The sequence below is a fragment of the Eschscholzia californica genome, unplaced genomic scaffold (genome assembly GCF_041429995.1).
Source record: "Eschscholzia californica isolate CP2 unplaced genomic scaffold, dmEscCali1.0.p SCAF_1, whole genome shotgun sequence".
Taxonomy (NCBI): Eukaryota; Viridiplantae; Streptophyta; class Magnoliopsida; order Ranunculales; family Papaveraceae; genus Eschscholzia; species Eschscholzia californica.
The window spans coordinates 50,681,548-50,695,494 of record NW_028238198.1 but is presented as its reverse complement, the minus strand read 5'-3'; the positions used below and the strand labels follow the sequence as shown (position 1 = coordinate 50,695,494).

The following is a 13,947-nucleotide window of genomic DNA, read 5'->3' as shown; positions in this document are numbered from 1 at the left end:
ATCTTCGGTGCCGACAAGGTAGGCGTTTCGTTGATGACTATGCTTCTGAATTCCACCGACTCAGTACTCGCCTTAACTTACCCGACACAGAGTCTACGAAAGTCGAAAAATTCAAATATGGGCTTCGCAATGATATTAAGGATCGTGTCAATCTCCGTTCTTACTCTTCGATTTCTGAATGCATTAGTGTGGCTTGGTCTTTTGAATCCGATTGGAATTATTTATTGCGGGCCTTCTACGTGTAGTTAAATTGTATGTACCCCACACAAGTTATCTGAAAACACCAAATCTACGGAGGATACCTCTGAAACAACTGTGGATAATCCTTACAAGAAACCTCCATCAGTTAAATGTTATCGTTTCTACGAAATTAGGCACTATTATAATGTTTGCCCATCTTGTGGGAAAGCCAATCTCGTCGAAAAACAAAAGGACAGTGATTTCAGACGACGATAATGTTGAGCAGGTGGTCACCAATCCTGATAATGGTGATCGTGTTACGTTGGTTACTCGGAAGATTTTATTCACTCCTTACTTGAAGGTCTCAGTGGGAGAATTTGTTCGTTACAAGGGGGACTCTATCGCAGAAAGTGTGTATTATTGTTATTGACAATGAATACACAGAAAATTTGATTTCTGTAAAACTTGTCGATTACTTGGGAATTCACACTACACCTAAACCACACCCTTACAAAACCGCGTGGATATAGTCAGGCGCCGCTACACGTGTCAACCAAATGTGTCAGATGTTTCTTTCTATTGAGTCTGAGTACTTGGATGGAATCACCTGCGATGTAACGAACATGGATATGTGTCACGTTATCTTAGGACAACCTTGGCAGTTATATGTGGATACTACTTACCAGGGGCGTGCTAATACTTATAAATTTCTTTGGAATAAGAAACTGGTTAAGTTGCTGCCCCTTGAAGAAGGCACTAAAAAACTGAACTCCCTTCAGAAACGGTTGGGACGAACCTCTTGAGAGAAGGCGAGGTTGATGCAGATTATACTAGGTCGATCGACCAAGATAGTGGGCCTCACGACCGAGTGAATTAAAGGGTCTCATAGCCGAGTCTATGAGGTTTAGGTTTGAGAGTTTATATGTTTGAGTGTTTCCTATTACGTCTAGGTTTAAGATCTTTTAAGTTTTAGTATTTTCTATGTTTAGGAGTCATAGTTTGAGTCTATGTAGAAGAGTTTAAGTTCCTATAAAAGGAAGTCAAGTCTGTCATTGTTATTCACCTTTCAGAAAATAATTAATCAAGTTATCGTATCTCCCTTTATTTTATTAATTTTTCAATCAAGTTTTAATCTTCTTTACAATTTCCAGTGCGTCTACATTAACAAATTAAGATTTGCTTAGAAATTTCCAAAAACGTTTTTCACATTGATTTGGGCGAGAATTGTAGTAGGGACGAATTCGACCGAAATTTTCACTTCTAGAGTTAAGTTGTACTTTCACAAAATGAGCTTTTTTTCAAATATTATTCAAGATTGGATCTGATTTCCTATCACCCCAAATTTTGGACTTTTAAGTGTCATTTAAACTCCTCTTTCCTAAATGAGAAAATAGAGACAATTCAAAAGTTATTATCTCCAAAGAGATCTCTTAGCTAACTCTGTTTGATACTCGTGATACTCAAATTTAAGAGGAAAAAAATAGTTAAAAAGAAAGACTTTCTACTGGTTTTAATTTTAAAGTTTGACGAGGTGTCATACTCTAATTTTAGAGTCTCCACAATAAATGTCTGCACATCTTCATGGAGTGTCTAATATAGTATCCCATTGAAAAAGATGTTTTAACAAAAACTCTAAAAATCTTAAATGATACTAAGTTTTAGAGTTTGAATGTTATATGCCATGCGATTCTATCACGATGAGCGAGGAGAGAAAATGATCAGCCATCTGTTTAAACCCCCAGAATTTATATACCTTGAGTAATAATTAGTACATATTTTTTAATCAAGTGATATAACTTGACAAGAAGCTTGAATAAGCAGTAACATCAACCCAATCTGGGAAAAGTCCTTTCAATTTCTTGGAGGAGTCCACCAAATGCTGCTCTAATACAGCTACATCCACCCTTAGAGGCTCAGAACAGTTCGCCTGTCAATTTGAATTTTAAGACAGAAACTTTACATACGTACATACTTGTATACGAATACTATATGAGTAACGACGGGCTGGTAGTACGTTCGGACGGCCAGGTAGTACGTTCGGACGGCCAGGTAGTACATCCGGACGGGCCTCAACGGTTAGGTTGTTGGGCTAACAAGGTGGCCTAGGTACCATCGGGTGGTCATAACTCATAAGCGAGCTGGGCTCGGGTAACATGTCAAAACAAACATTTCAACCGAGCCCAGCCTGCTTATTTCAATGGGCCTGACAGGCCTGCCCGTTACCAGTCCTCGGGCTTCTATGGTCTATTTTGGACTTGGACGCCCATGGGAAGTATCGGGCCTCCGCGCTTTTTCTTAGGCATAAGATAGAGAGAGATGATAGAAGGATGGAACTCAAAATTTACCTCTAACCAGAAATTCCAGTTCTCTTTGCTATTTCCACTAAGTCTAACAATATATGATGGAGGACCACCATCAACCGTTTCAGGAGCTGTATATTATTCCATCACTTCGACTAATTATGAACAACCAAAAAGGCAAAAGCAACAATCAAATTGTATGATCATGTTTAGAATTTAAATTACCTGAAAGCTGGTTGTCAGCAAAAGACCATCCAGATAAAGGACCCGTAATGTTGAGGACTGAAACCCAAACCTCCTTTATCGATCTGAAGTGGAACATGGAAACAATTGCAACCGGTGTTAAATCGAAGTCTGATTTCCTAGATTCTCCAGTACAGGGGCATTATTCAAAACATTACAGGAACGGGCCACTTAGTAGGCTAGCCCGTGCTCAACTTATGGTTCCCGTAATATGTTTGTATTTCTTCATGCTTATACTAATTAGTAATTACCCCATATAAATCAATCCGTAAGAGTAGCCTCTGTAAACCAACTCCCTCTATAGAAACTCTTTATTCTGCCCTGGAACAGACCAGTCCCTGTCTCGCTTAACGGGACAAACTAACAATCTAAGTCCCCTTGATGTGCTTTTCAATAAATTATACGACATATCGACCAATCATGGTTTAGATGTGAATGTAATATGTAGGTGTTGTTTCCATGTGATTTGGCATCTAGATGCTCGAAGATTAACAAGTAGAGGAGGTGATTTGGTAAACGTAGTCTTGACAGAATAATTTAGACAAGATCCTTGTAGTTGGTCTTAATAGTTACAAATAGGCTACCATAACTACAAATAGTTGGCCTCAAATAGTTACACGTATATTGCACTATTGCAGAGTAGCAGTCTTACCCTAAGGAGAATTGCAAGAACACTTTTCGAGATCCTGTGGTAGAAACTGTAGCTTCCCTATAAGAAGATAAGTGAGGGAACTGTGAATATTGCTTCAATATATCATCACCTCTATCAGGGAATTTCAAGCTTCCAGAAAACATTAGAGATACTGGAAACAACACCTGCACGAGAAAATAACAGTCATTTCATTACCTCCGATTCGAGAGTAATTGTTCTTTTCCGAAGTCAGTTCTGAAATCTAACTAGAGTTCAGAGTTCACTACAATCAGATTTTAGGATGTTTCTAATTGTTGACTCCTGATGTCTGATTCGTCTTAATGGCTGATTTGCACTGTCTATTTGGGTCAGAAGAGTTAAGAGTGTGACAACAAGAAAAAAGAAACACAACCTAGTATCACCATTACTTGAAGCCACAAAGATCACAAAATCTGGCCGAACCTTATAGAGCAAATCTTAAGTAAATAAACCTAGACTCTATGTTATTTTTTATCTTGAAAAAGTTTAAGTTCAGAAGAGCAATCTCAAAATGAATTACGTGTCGTTTGATTTTAAGAAGTGTGACGAATTCTACTAGATACTGTTTAAGAATCCAATTGAAGAGAAGCAACTATAATGTGTTTCAAGTTAATGAGTTCTACAGATTATAGGTATGGTGTTTCAGTACGTACCAACCAAGAGCCTCGATCAGACTGGTGAAAGTGTTCAAGAGATGACTTTGAACTGATCTGTAATTCTTTTGTTGCTTCAGGAGAGTGCTTGAAAACAAACTGTAAGGAATTGGAATCCACCACGGAAAATTCGTAACTGGACTCCGCAATTGAGTTTGCATCTGCCATTCTCATCAGAGAACATTCCCGGGGGATGTGAATCAAAGATAATTAAGGAAATATAATAAACCTACACTTATTTAAAAAGGTGAATTACAGTAACGAAAATAAATATTAAAATGCCCGTGATCTCACAACTAATAAGCATATAAGTGAGGTCTATATCTAACAACATATATGGGCATATATTTCTTAATGATATTGATACCTTAAGTGCACAGAACAAAGGGATATGTGCCTAAAAGGAAAAGGTTATGGGGTTTAGGGCTTTTTCTCCCCTTTTTTTATTTATTATTTTAGTCTTTCACTGTCTTCATTCTTCGCGACATTCTTAATACAATTTCCACAAAAAAGGTTATTCCCGTACTATTAGTATTTGGTAGTGAAAATGGAACCGACGGGTATTAGCATCCAACACTGGTACAAAGTGCGGTATATGTACGATAAGTGGAGACGGAAATATGGGATGCATATACATGAATACACATGTCTTTTATACCGACATCTTGGGTACCAATCGTTGTTACATAAAACACAAAAGGTATAAACCTAGGGTGGTATTTCATGGTCCTAACACCGATTAAATGCAAGTTCGCTGAAGATGTAGGTATAAAACTCACATTATACTTACTGAAGTGACGGGAGTATCTGAGAAGTGTATCCTAGTATTACATAGGTAATTCGCTTATTTTCTTATATTGACCGTCGGCACATTATGGGATCTCTTAATAACTTAATGGAACACCTTCCTACTATTCCACTCCCCATTCTAAATGAAGTCCTCAAGTTATGACTTCATTCATTCCAAACAAATGTTTATATTTTGGAGGCAAAAAGGAAAACAAACATAACTAAAACAACATTTTGGTAATCTGACTTTCTGAGTAGATCTGCTGTAGACTTGTATTATGAAGATTACGCATCACTAACAAATCAGATTTATTGTTTTCAAATTACCTGATGTCACAATTGTATGCTGAAATATAAGCCTTTTTGGTGCAGATGAGCTGTACGGGAAAAATTGGGAAGACAGGGCCAAGGCAAGCACGCTTATATGTAGCAAGAATTGCACAATGGATGATCTCGCTAACCAGTAGCCTATAACAGGGATTAATGGCCCAACACACCATCCTGTCACAAACCCAACTACTCCTGCCACAATAATATCAGGAACAAAATATCCTGCAAACAGAAATTCCTGAATCACGAAATACCCTTTGAGTGGACGCGAGAATATAAGCAAATGTACAACTAGCTACTCATAGCTCTGCTGTATAATTTAGAACCACATGTACACATGCCGTCTGGCACACTTTAGAGGAACTTCAGAAAATAAGACGGAATTATGTGAAGCTACTAAATGGATACTTTTCGAGACAGAAAATTCAATGACAAATCTAAACTTGGAAATAGAATGAAATATACCAATTTGAGAAAATACATCTCTCAAAAAGTCAAAATGACAGCAGCCTGAGGAAGCTAAATAACCAGACCGATGGTCAAAAAAGCTCAAGCAAGTAATATATTATACAAGTTTTCTGCCACTTTGGGTTCAGTTTTTAAATCAATCTGCTTTTAGATAGTGACCTAAGTACTGACCATCCAGCAGTAAGTCCAGCGTCCTTTCTACCCTGCACATATTATAGTGCACTGCACCCCTACAGATAATATAACTACTTACAAAATATAATTATCATCTACAAAAATGGGAGTTGGCAAAAGTTACCATAAGGAAACGGAAGAGAACCCATCATACCCATCTTCTCGATCAAGAATTGTATAAGAAACCCACCAAAGTAGACAGAGTATATAAGACATGGAATTAAAGGGATGACGTAACTTATAGTTGACCTGCATGATATATCACTCAGTAGTTAATACCTATTACTTAATAATTAATACTTCAACTGAACAAAGAATTGTACACATTCAAATATGTAATGATTTCCAAGACACAAAATTAAAATATATGAAGTATACGATGGACAGTACAAACATGTTTTGTTTGATTAAAATTTACGTAATCAATTATGAAGTTACAAACCAACTAATACACATTCATTATATAGTTTTCTGTAGACCTCCGCATGGAGATAATTTGGGGTTGCCTCCAGAAACGAAATCTCCTATTCTGTGGCAATGATTCACACATAAACAAGCCTCTCTGGAGCATCTAACCATATCCAACTTGAAATACAAGTAAACAAATGCAGATGGTTTAGAATGATTGAACTTTTTTATACTGAGGAAGTGACGATGAAGTCATTACCAAAAACTGATCCGATGGCTTATCCTAAACAAGCATTTTATGCACAAACAGGTGTATAGTGTATACACTAACAGCTAAATGTGTATGAATATTTATCCAAGATATATAGTTATGCATGTAGACTATTTACTAAACAAAATTTGCCAATTATGAAGTCATCGCGTTATGTGGGATCATAAGTACAGAGTAGCCAGGATGCAACTAAGTTAACAGAGTCGAAGCATCTAGATGTTTTTCTTTTCAATTAAAAAGAATAAGTAAGACTGCAAGTAAAAAAAGAACAATCGGGGCCAAATCAATAGTTTATATTTGAACTAAGCAGCAATTTCACGCCAAAACTAAGAATCATAACCCTCCGCTAATAACACAGGTCTTTAGCTTCCGGACTTAAATTTTAGTAGGTCATCAAAGTAGACCAATACAGTAATACTACCCTACATGATAAAGTGCCTATTCTCCATATCAAAAAGAAAAAATAAATCTGAGTTATTCTATGGAATATTATCCAGCGATGTAAAATATTGATTTTGATTTGGCAAAAAGATGTCTAATCTATCCACACATATCAGAAAGTAGAAACTAAAAATAAGTAACTGTTTTAGACAATACTTGAGTGATTGATGACCAGACAACTTGTTCGATAGACAGAAGAGGATCCATGCAGGAAGCATAAAACATGTTTGGGAAAAAGTCAAGAACCCTCCACCCATGCCAGCTACTAGGTAAACCTGTACATAAAGAATTCAATAACTTAACTCCAGGTATTTTTATTCACTCCAACCATACATTATATGGACAAACAAACTATATTATGTATTTTTTTCCAAAAAGTAGATGCAAATTAATGTGTTTCTAAAACGATAAAAAGATGAAGATAGCAAATAGTGCATGAATTGGTCTCGGGCAACAAAATCCAACGTAGAACTTGCAGCGGTCTTCGGCAAGCAATATAAAATTTCTGATTCTTCTTATATCTAGGTCGTCTAGTACAACTTAAAGAGGCAATTAGTTCTAAGTCATTAGGTTAGAAGTGTTATAGCCCTAGGAAGTTGAAGTACAGTAGTTGGTCTAAACCAATAGTTTTCGTCTAAAAAAAGATATACGCAACCACATTTGGATTGGGATCCATAGGAAGCAAGCATATAAACCACATACAAATGATTCATGAGTAGTCTTTCGTGAGAATGATAACTATAGAACATTTTCACAGGTGTTTCCTTTGACTTCTTTTATATATGTTCATTCCATGTTTCAAAAGAACGAAGTAAACATTCCTTGATGGGAAAAATTAGAAAATGAATAAACTGATCTATGCCCATAAATTTACAGGCAGGCTTCTTTAATATTAATTAACAACCTTACAACTGGTAAGCTGTGACAAGATTGTGAATACATATATAGAGTGTTTAACCTACCAAAGTTATGAATGCATACAATCCAAAAGCCCCCCAGAACCTTGCTTCATCACCCAGTACCTGCAAGATTCATCCAACAGAAACAAGATTCATTGTTTCCGAACAATTGAAAAGTAAATATTAATCAAGTTTGACCGGCAAACAATAGAAATTATCCACGCAAGACTACAACTTCTACGTCAATTTATCTGATCGTTTAAGATTTCTGAGATCAGTTGTGACGTTATTATGAAGTTACAGTTTCAGTCATAGAAGTAGTTAAGGAAGTACCCCCTTGCAATAATAATGTACTTAAACATGTATTTTAGAGTAGGATGTCCTTCAAATTTATCAGTCATTAAATCATATGCACTTACTTTTGTTTATATACTAAGTATTAGTGTATGAAGTCATCTATTTTTGTGCAAAATATGGTGCATGTTTTGTTGCCCTCTAATCACAAGAGGAAAGCATCTAGAGGCATAGCTCCAAGGGAGTCTGAAAAGCGGTTAAAGCTCCAACCAGGAATGGAAGTTTAGACTTTATTGTTCAAATCCCTTGTGGCATCTTAGAGGTACATGTGGTCTAATAGTATGAGGTGGTCCAGACCAACTTCATAAACTTCTGAGTATCACAAGATAGACGATTCAATCCTCACCCAAATATACTTCTCCAAAAGGGGGAAAAATACAAAATTACAAATCATTGTATAACTATTTGGTGATGATTAGAACGCTAACATACTATAGACTTATTTGATGACTAAGGTCTTACTAAGATATCTACCTCTTCTGATATTCTGAGAGCTGAAACATCTTGAGAGAGCGGAAAGCATCTCCAGACGATTCTTGGGATCAGCAAGCCAACAAGTGAGCAAGGAACGAACATCAAGAAAGCCAAATACGGGTTAGAAAACCTGCATTAGTGAGTTTTTGGATCAAGAATCAGTACCTATTGCTCCACTTACAAAATCTACTAGCACAGACCATTTACAGATTACCCTCATCCGTACAGGCTCTTAGAGAACCTCAGTAATCTTGGTTCAGTGCTCGCAGAAAATCAAAGTGAATTTTCAATTATTACTAACCACCACACCCACGAGATGGGGTCAAACAACATGTTTATCACTGCACGACCCAAACCTTGAGCAGTTTCTCCTTCAGGCAGCTACATATGGGATATCATAGAACATCGACTAAGAGCATCAATATCTTATCATAGATATGATTGGACCTTGTATTGTTACTTATCTTTAGAAGGTAAGCATTATTTTTTGTACTTCAAGTTTCTCAAAGAACTTCTATATGTTGCTTTGAACTGATATACTGCTTTAGGAGAGAATTTTAGGATTCTATGTGTGTGTTTTTTTGTCTACTGTTGATGTCATGTACTTTCAGACTTAGCAAGGACCCGACTTTAGTCGCAATTTACTACGCATCGACTGGGTAAGATACTATTTACACCATATCTGCAGCAATATAAACAGATGCCCAGCTTCAACAAATGACCAAAAGTACTGATCAGGATACCGGGATGGTACTTCCCCAGATTGTGAATTGTTTCAACTGAGAACAAATTCCCTGACAATTATTTTTAATCTGCTAGAGTAACCATGAAGACCACCATAGAGACCCAAAAGTTCTACAACAACTAAGGGGGAACTCCAGGTACAACATGAAACAACAGAACCAATAAATAAGGGTTTTTTTACCTTACCCCTCAACATTAACTATAAATTGAGTTTACCCCCCTCAATTATCGGTAATTGAGTTTACCCCCTTGAACTTATTATTTTTGGGAAAACACTAGAGTCCTGTTTGGCATAAGGGAATTGGAATCATAACTTAAATAATCTACGACAAAAAAAAGTCTCTAGAAAATATATCCTTGATAAAACAAACACTAAAGTACGATACTACAATTGCTGAAATCACATTCATAGATAGTTATTCTTGGTAGTCATATTCTTTTTCCGCACATCTAACATTCTTCAAGTGTTTTTAACAAAAATAGTAAGTCCAAGGGGGTAAACTCAATTATCAATTATTGAGGGGGTAAACTCGATTACAAATTAGTATTGAGGGGGTACAGTCAAAAAAACCCAGTAAATAATGAAAATACTTTACCAGCTCATTGCATAGCCAGAGAAAAGCAATCTCAAAATGGCAAAGATAATAGGAAAAATGACTGCTAGAATAACTCCACTTAAATGGTAAAGCATTCCTGAAACATAAAAATTTAAAAGTCCTTGTTAAGCTCCCGATTCGAGTGGCATGCTTGAAGCATTATGTAGGTAAAACAGCAAGTGAATAACAACCATCATACCCTTCATGAAGTCACATAAAATTCTGAAACAAGAAAGAACACCAGCATCACGGAATTGCAAAATGAAAGGCATGAGAAGAAAGATGACAGTGGGAAGACTGTGGAGTACCAGAGCTGTTTTTCTAGAATAATACACCTGAAAATGAGAAAATAAGCTATTTATCTGTCGAGGATCTCTCAAAAGCATCCATATACTGTAGCTGTAATGACCATAAAGAGAGGGCACGATTATATATCCAATTTAACCAATGGGGATAACATGAATCACGAAGCACTACGGCATACCGTAAACCATGATAAATAGTCAAAGAAAACAGCACGCTCCTCATCATCCTCTGTTTGATTCCTTAGAGCTGAAACAGACTTTCTTTCATAGGCGTTTAGCAGTTTGGGGGAGCTTGTGAAACCCTTAATCAAACTGAACAAATTCTCTCCTCTCGCTTGCATACTTCCAGGTCTAATCGATGGAATTTCTCACGTATAAGAGAAAATTTGGGATCAGGTATATATATGTTAAACTCCAAGAAATTGTAAAAAATGTACCAAAGTAGCACTTGAAATGCATACAATAATCTGTCTACAGTATCGGAGGATGTATGATAGAAATATCCACCAAAAAGAAAGATAATATCCAGCCCTGGAATGTCGGCATGATCTTGAGAGAATATTCTATAGTCAGTATCTCCAGGAATAACAGGGAAAACATCCTGCATTTATAGATTAAATCAATGCAATCATCAATAACTCGAAAGCAAAACGCCAATCAAAAATTGAGGAAGATTAAGTAGTCCCAAGCTTATGCAACTACCAAGAAACTGTTGACTAACAAATAAAAAACTCAAAACTGGGAACTCAATGTACGAGGCCATCGTAATTGTCATTTTAGCGTGCTAGATGTTAAAATCGACAACATTTATAAAAGGATATGAAGTGAAACCTGTGCTGCACTGTGTGCCATGGGATGCACAGCAGACTGAGAATAAACATGAGAAGGCCAAGACCCAGGTCCAGATTGGCAAACTAAATCTGTCAATTTTAAACAAAATAAACCAGGAGTTAGGTATCTATGTAATTCATCAAAATCTTATACCAAGGCATTTCACTATATTATATTGTTAGCTTAAATTCAGGTTCAACAAGTAATTGAAGTTGTTTCAGATTCTAAATGAAATATGGAGAAGTTGAGAAAGATTCTTAAATTACCAGGGCCACCAGTCCCAGATGCTTCAACATTAATAACAGCTCCAATCGTGTTTTGCCATTTATGTGTCTTCACAAAGCCATGTGCACCCTGGTTTATTGCACAGAAATTAGCTCAAGAAATAACTATGAGTTGAGAACAAACAAGTTCACAATAAATATAAGGAACAAGCCATAAACAGCATCAAATGGTCCCAGGAACTCAGAATTTTGAGGGGACAAAAGGTAGTGCCAGAGAAATAAAACTATGCATCTATATACATTTGTGAAGATGTAAGGAGCGTTGAGAGGAGAAAAAGTCACACTGTAAGAGAAAAATTTAAGTAGTCATTTGCTAATGTTAAATGATAAACCATCCCGTACCAGGAGAAACAATTCTTCTGCTCCATTGAAAAGAAATATAACAGGTCGAGGGGGAATCCAGTTAGAATCAACTGCAAGTCTTGCAATTTCAAGCATTGAGGCTACAAAAGAGGAAACAAACTCGCTGTTAACAAGAAAAAGTATCAGCCATCTCACTAAAACTAGAAACTGATAATATCAAACTCACCTACACATGAACCACAGTCACTAGCACCAGGGGACCCAAGTGGACTATCAAAATGACCATTTATTAAGAGAGCTGGATCTGTGTCTTTTGACTCTGCTGATGAAATCCTGCAATTCAATTGGGATTAAAACAAGGAAATTCCTGCAAGTTAACCAATATGATAATCGCGTACAACAATCGGCAGCTTTGTATTGTTCATTACTCTATAATGGACTCAAACAAAGTCATTTTGAAACAATCAAACTTTTTTGGTTTGGACTTACTACTAAGGATATATAAGAAGATCTGAAGTACCCATCAGTCTATCCTTCTAAAGAATCTAAATTAGCCATTAACTTAAAAGGAATTTGCAGAACCTTTTAGTAAATTCTTTTTAAATGCCTAGTAACAGATCACCTTACCTTCAAGGAAAATACACAAAATGAACAATTTAAAAGTACCTCATAATGATATTAGTATGGTTTCTATACTCAAATGCTAAGCCATGACCCAAAAACATCATCCAGAAAGAACCAGCAACAACAGTTTCGTCGATCTCAATTCTGCAAAACCACATAGATTCTAGCACATGAACAGTGATAAATAAACCGAAAAATCAAATTCATATATCAAGTATTTCCATTAAACTTAGCTAATAGAACCAAGTAATGACCTAATATTTGGTCCAGCTCTTTCAGATAGCATCTCTAACTGCAACTTTATGTATTGAGCTGCTTCTTTTAAACCTGGACGTCCTTCCTGATAATTTCTCACCGAAATTCTCAACATGAACAATGAATTAATCAAACGATCAAAACTAAACTTTCAAAAAACACACAAAAAAAAAAGTTTGAAATGAAACTTACTTGACGACCGTCAATTTCTTCAGACAAAACTCGAACATGTTCAATCGCTCTTGCTTCTGAGAATCGATCAAGAGGTGCGTTCATATCAAGAGGTTTAATGTGTTTGTTGTTAAGAATTGTATACACTATAAACGACATGATTCCATACATAAACCCTAAAGAAATCAAGCATTTGAAGGCAGAAATATCTCCAGAACTAAGTTTAAGCTTCATTTTTTTTCGTTCTGCAAATCTCAATCAAGTGTTTGTCAGTAGTATAATATTGATGTATCAAAGATTCAAACACTAGAATTTGAAAGAAAAGAAGAATCGATTACAGAAATAAGAAGAATAAGTTGATTCAGAGAAGAATTTGGAGTGTTTAATATGATGAAAGGAATTCTCTTTCTTAATAGCGTTAAGAAGAAGAGAGACGGTAACCTGGAGGTGATCGCTTCAGATTCCAAGTTCGAGAATTAAATAATGGATTCATAAGCTGCTCCTTTCCCCCTAATTTGACAAATAAGAAAAATAAAATTAAAAAAAAAAGGAAGAGTTTGACACCGACCCCACTTTTATATGGATATCAGGACTGCACCCCGTTTATTTTTTACTTTTGATTTACACACCTACGTGGACGGAAAACGCTAACTTCTAGTTAAATTTTAGTTGTGAGAATCACACATGTGAATCAAGACAAAAATACCCTTATGAATGATTTTGACATTGACCCCCACTTTTATATCGATATTAGGATTACACTCCCGTTTTTTAAAACTTTTCATTTATACACCCACGTTAGCAAAGAACGTTTGTTTCTAGTTTAATTTCAGTTGTGCAAATCACGCATGTGAATCAGAACAAAAATACCCTTATTTACATTTAAATTTTCTTCTATTCTATTAATCAACTTCATCAACCACAGTCAACCATACACTTTCATTGACCCCCACCACCCTTACACATCCACCAACACAATATTTATCTTCACAAGCTACCATCACAACCATCATCAACCTTAGGACTTTTAGTCAGTGTTCAAAGTTGTATGTCTTCTTTTGTTGATTAGAGTTAACTGAGTTAAAGGTCAGCTCATAGAAGAAATCAAATTTGAGAATTGATTAAGTAGATGATGATATGATGGTAGTGATGGTGGCAATAGCCGAAGATCGCCATGATT

At 36.1% G+C, this 13,947-nt stretch overlaps 1 protein-coding gene across 1 annotated transcript; it reads right to left on the bottom strand.

Annotated features, from left to right (window-relative positions):
- Positions 1-1,886: 1,886 nt before the first annotated feature.
- On the bottom strand, positions 1,887-13,413 carry LOC147567430 (Zn-dependent exopeptidases superfamily protein). Its single transcript, XM_086654087.1, has 22 exons — positions 13,209-13,413; positions 12,789-13,012; positions 12,596-12,681; positions 12,384-12,485; positions 11,944-12,050; positions 11,757-11,857; positions 11,397-11,484; positions 11,131-11,219; positions 10,761-10,900; positions 10,479-10,650; positions 10,194-10,329; positions 9,995-10,091; positions 8,655-8,784; positions 7,890-7,949; positions 7,084-7,202; positions 5,932-6,056; positions 5,163-5,387; positions 4,047-4,207; positions 3,376-3,539; positions 2,706-2,788; positions 2,526-2,611; positions 1,887-2,107 (listed from the first exon to the last, which is right to left on the bottom strand). The coding sequence occupies exons 1-22, from the start codon at positions 13,258-13,260 to the stop codon at positions 1,964-1,966; spliced, it is 2,691 nt and encodes an 896-aa protein (XP_086510213.1). The 5' UTR covers positions 13,261-13,413; the 3' UTR covers positions 1,887-1,963.
- Positions 13,414-13,947: the final 534 nt, after the last annotated feature.

Bases quoted from the DNA above. Each gene is read 5' to 3' on its own strand.
- LOC147567430 (XM_086654087.1), bottom strand. From the start codon at position 13,260: ATGAATCCATTATTTAATTCTCGAACTTGGAATCTGAAGCGATCACCT. The intron at 12,682-12,788 runs GTAAGTTTCATT...AGAAATTATCAG, and splicing joins AAGAAATTGACGGTCGTCAA to GAAGGACGTCCAGGTTTAAA. The intron at 10,330-10,478 runs GTATGCCGTAGT...TCTCATTTTCAG, and splicing joins ACTATTTATCATGGTTTACG to GTGTATTATTCTAGAAAAAC.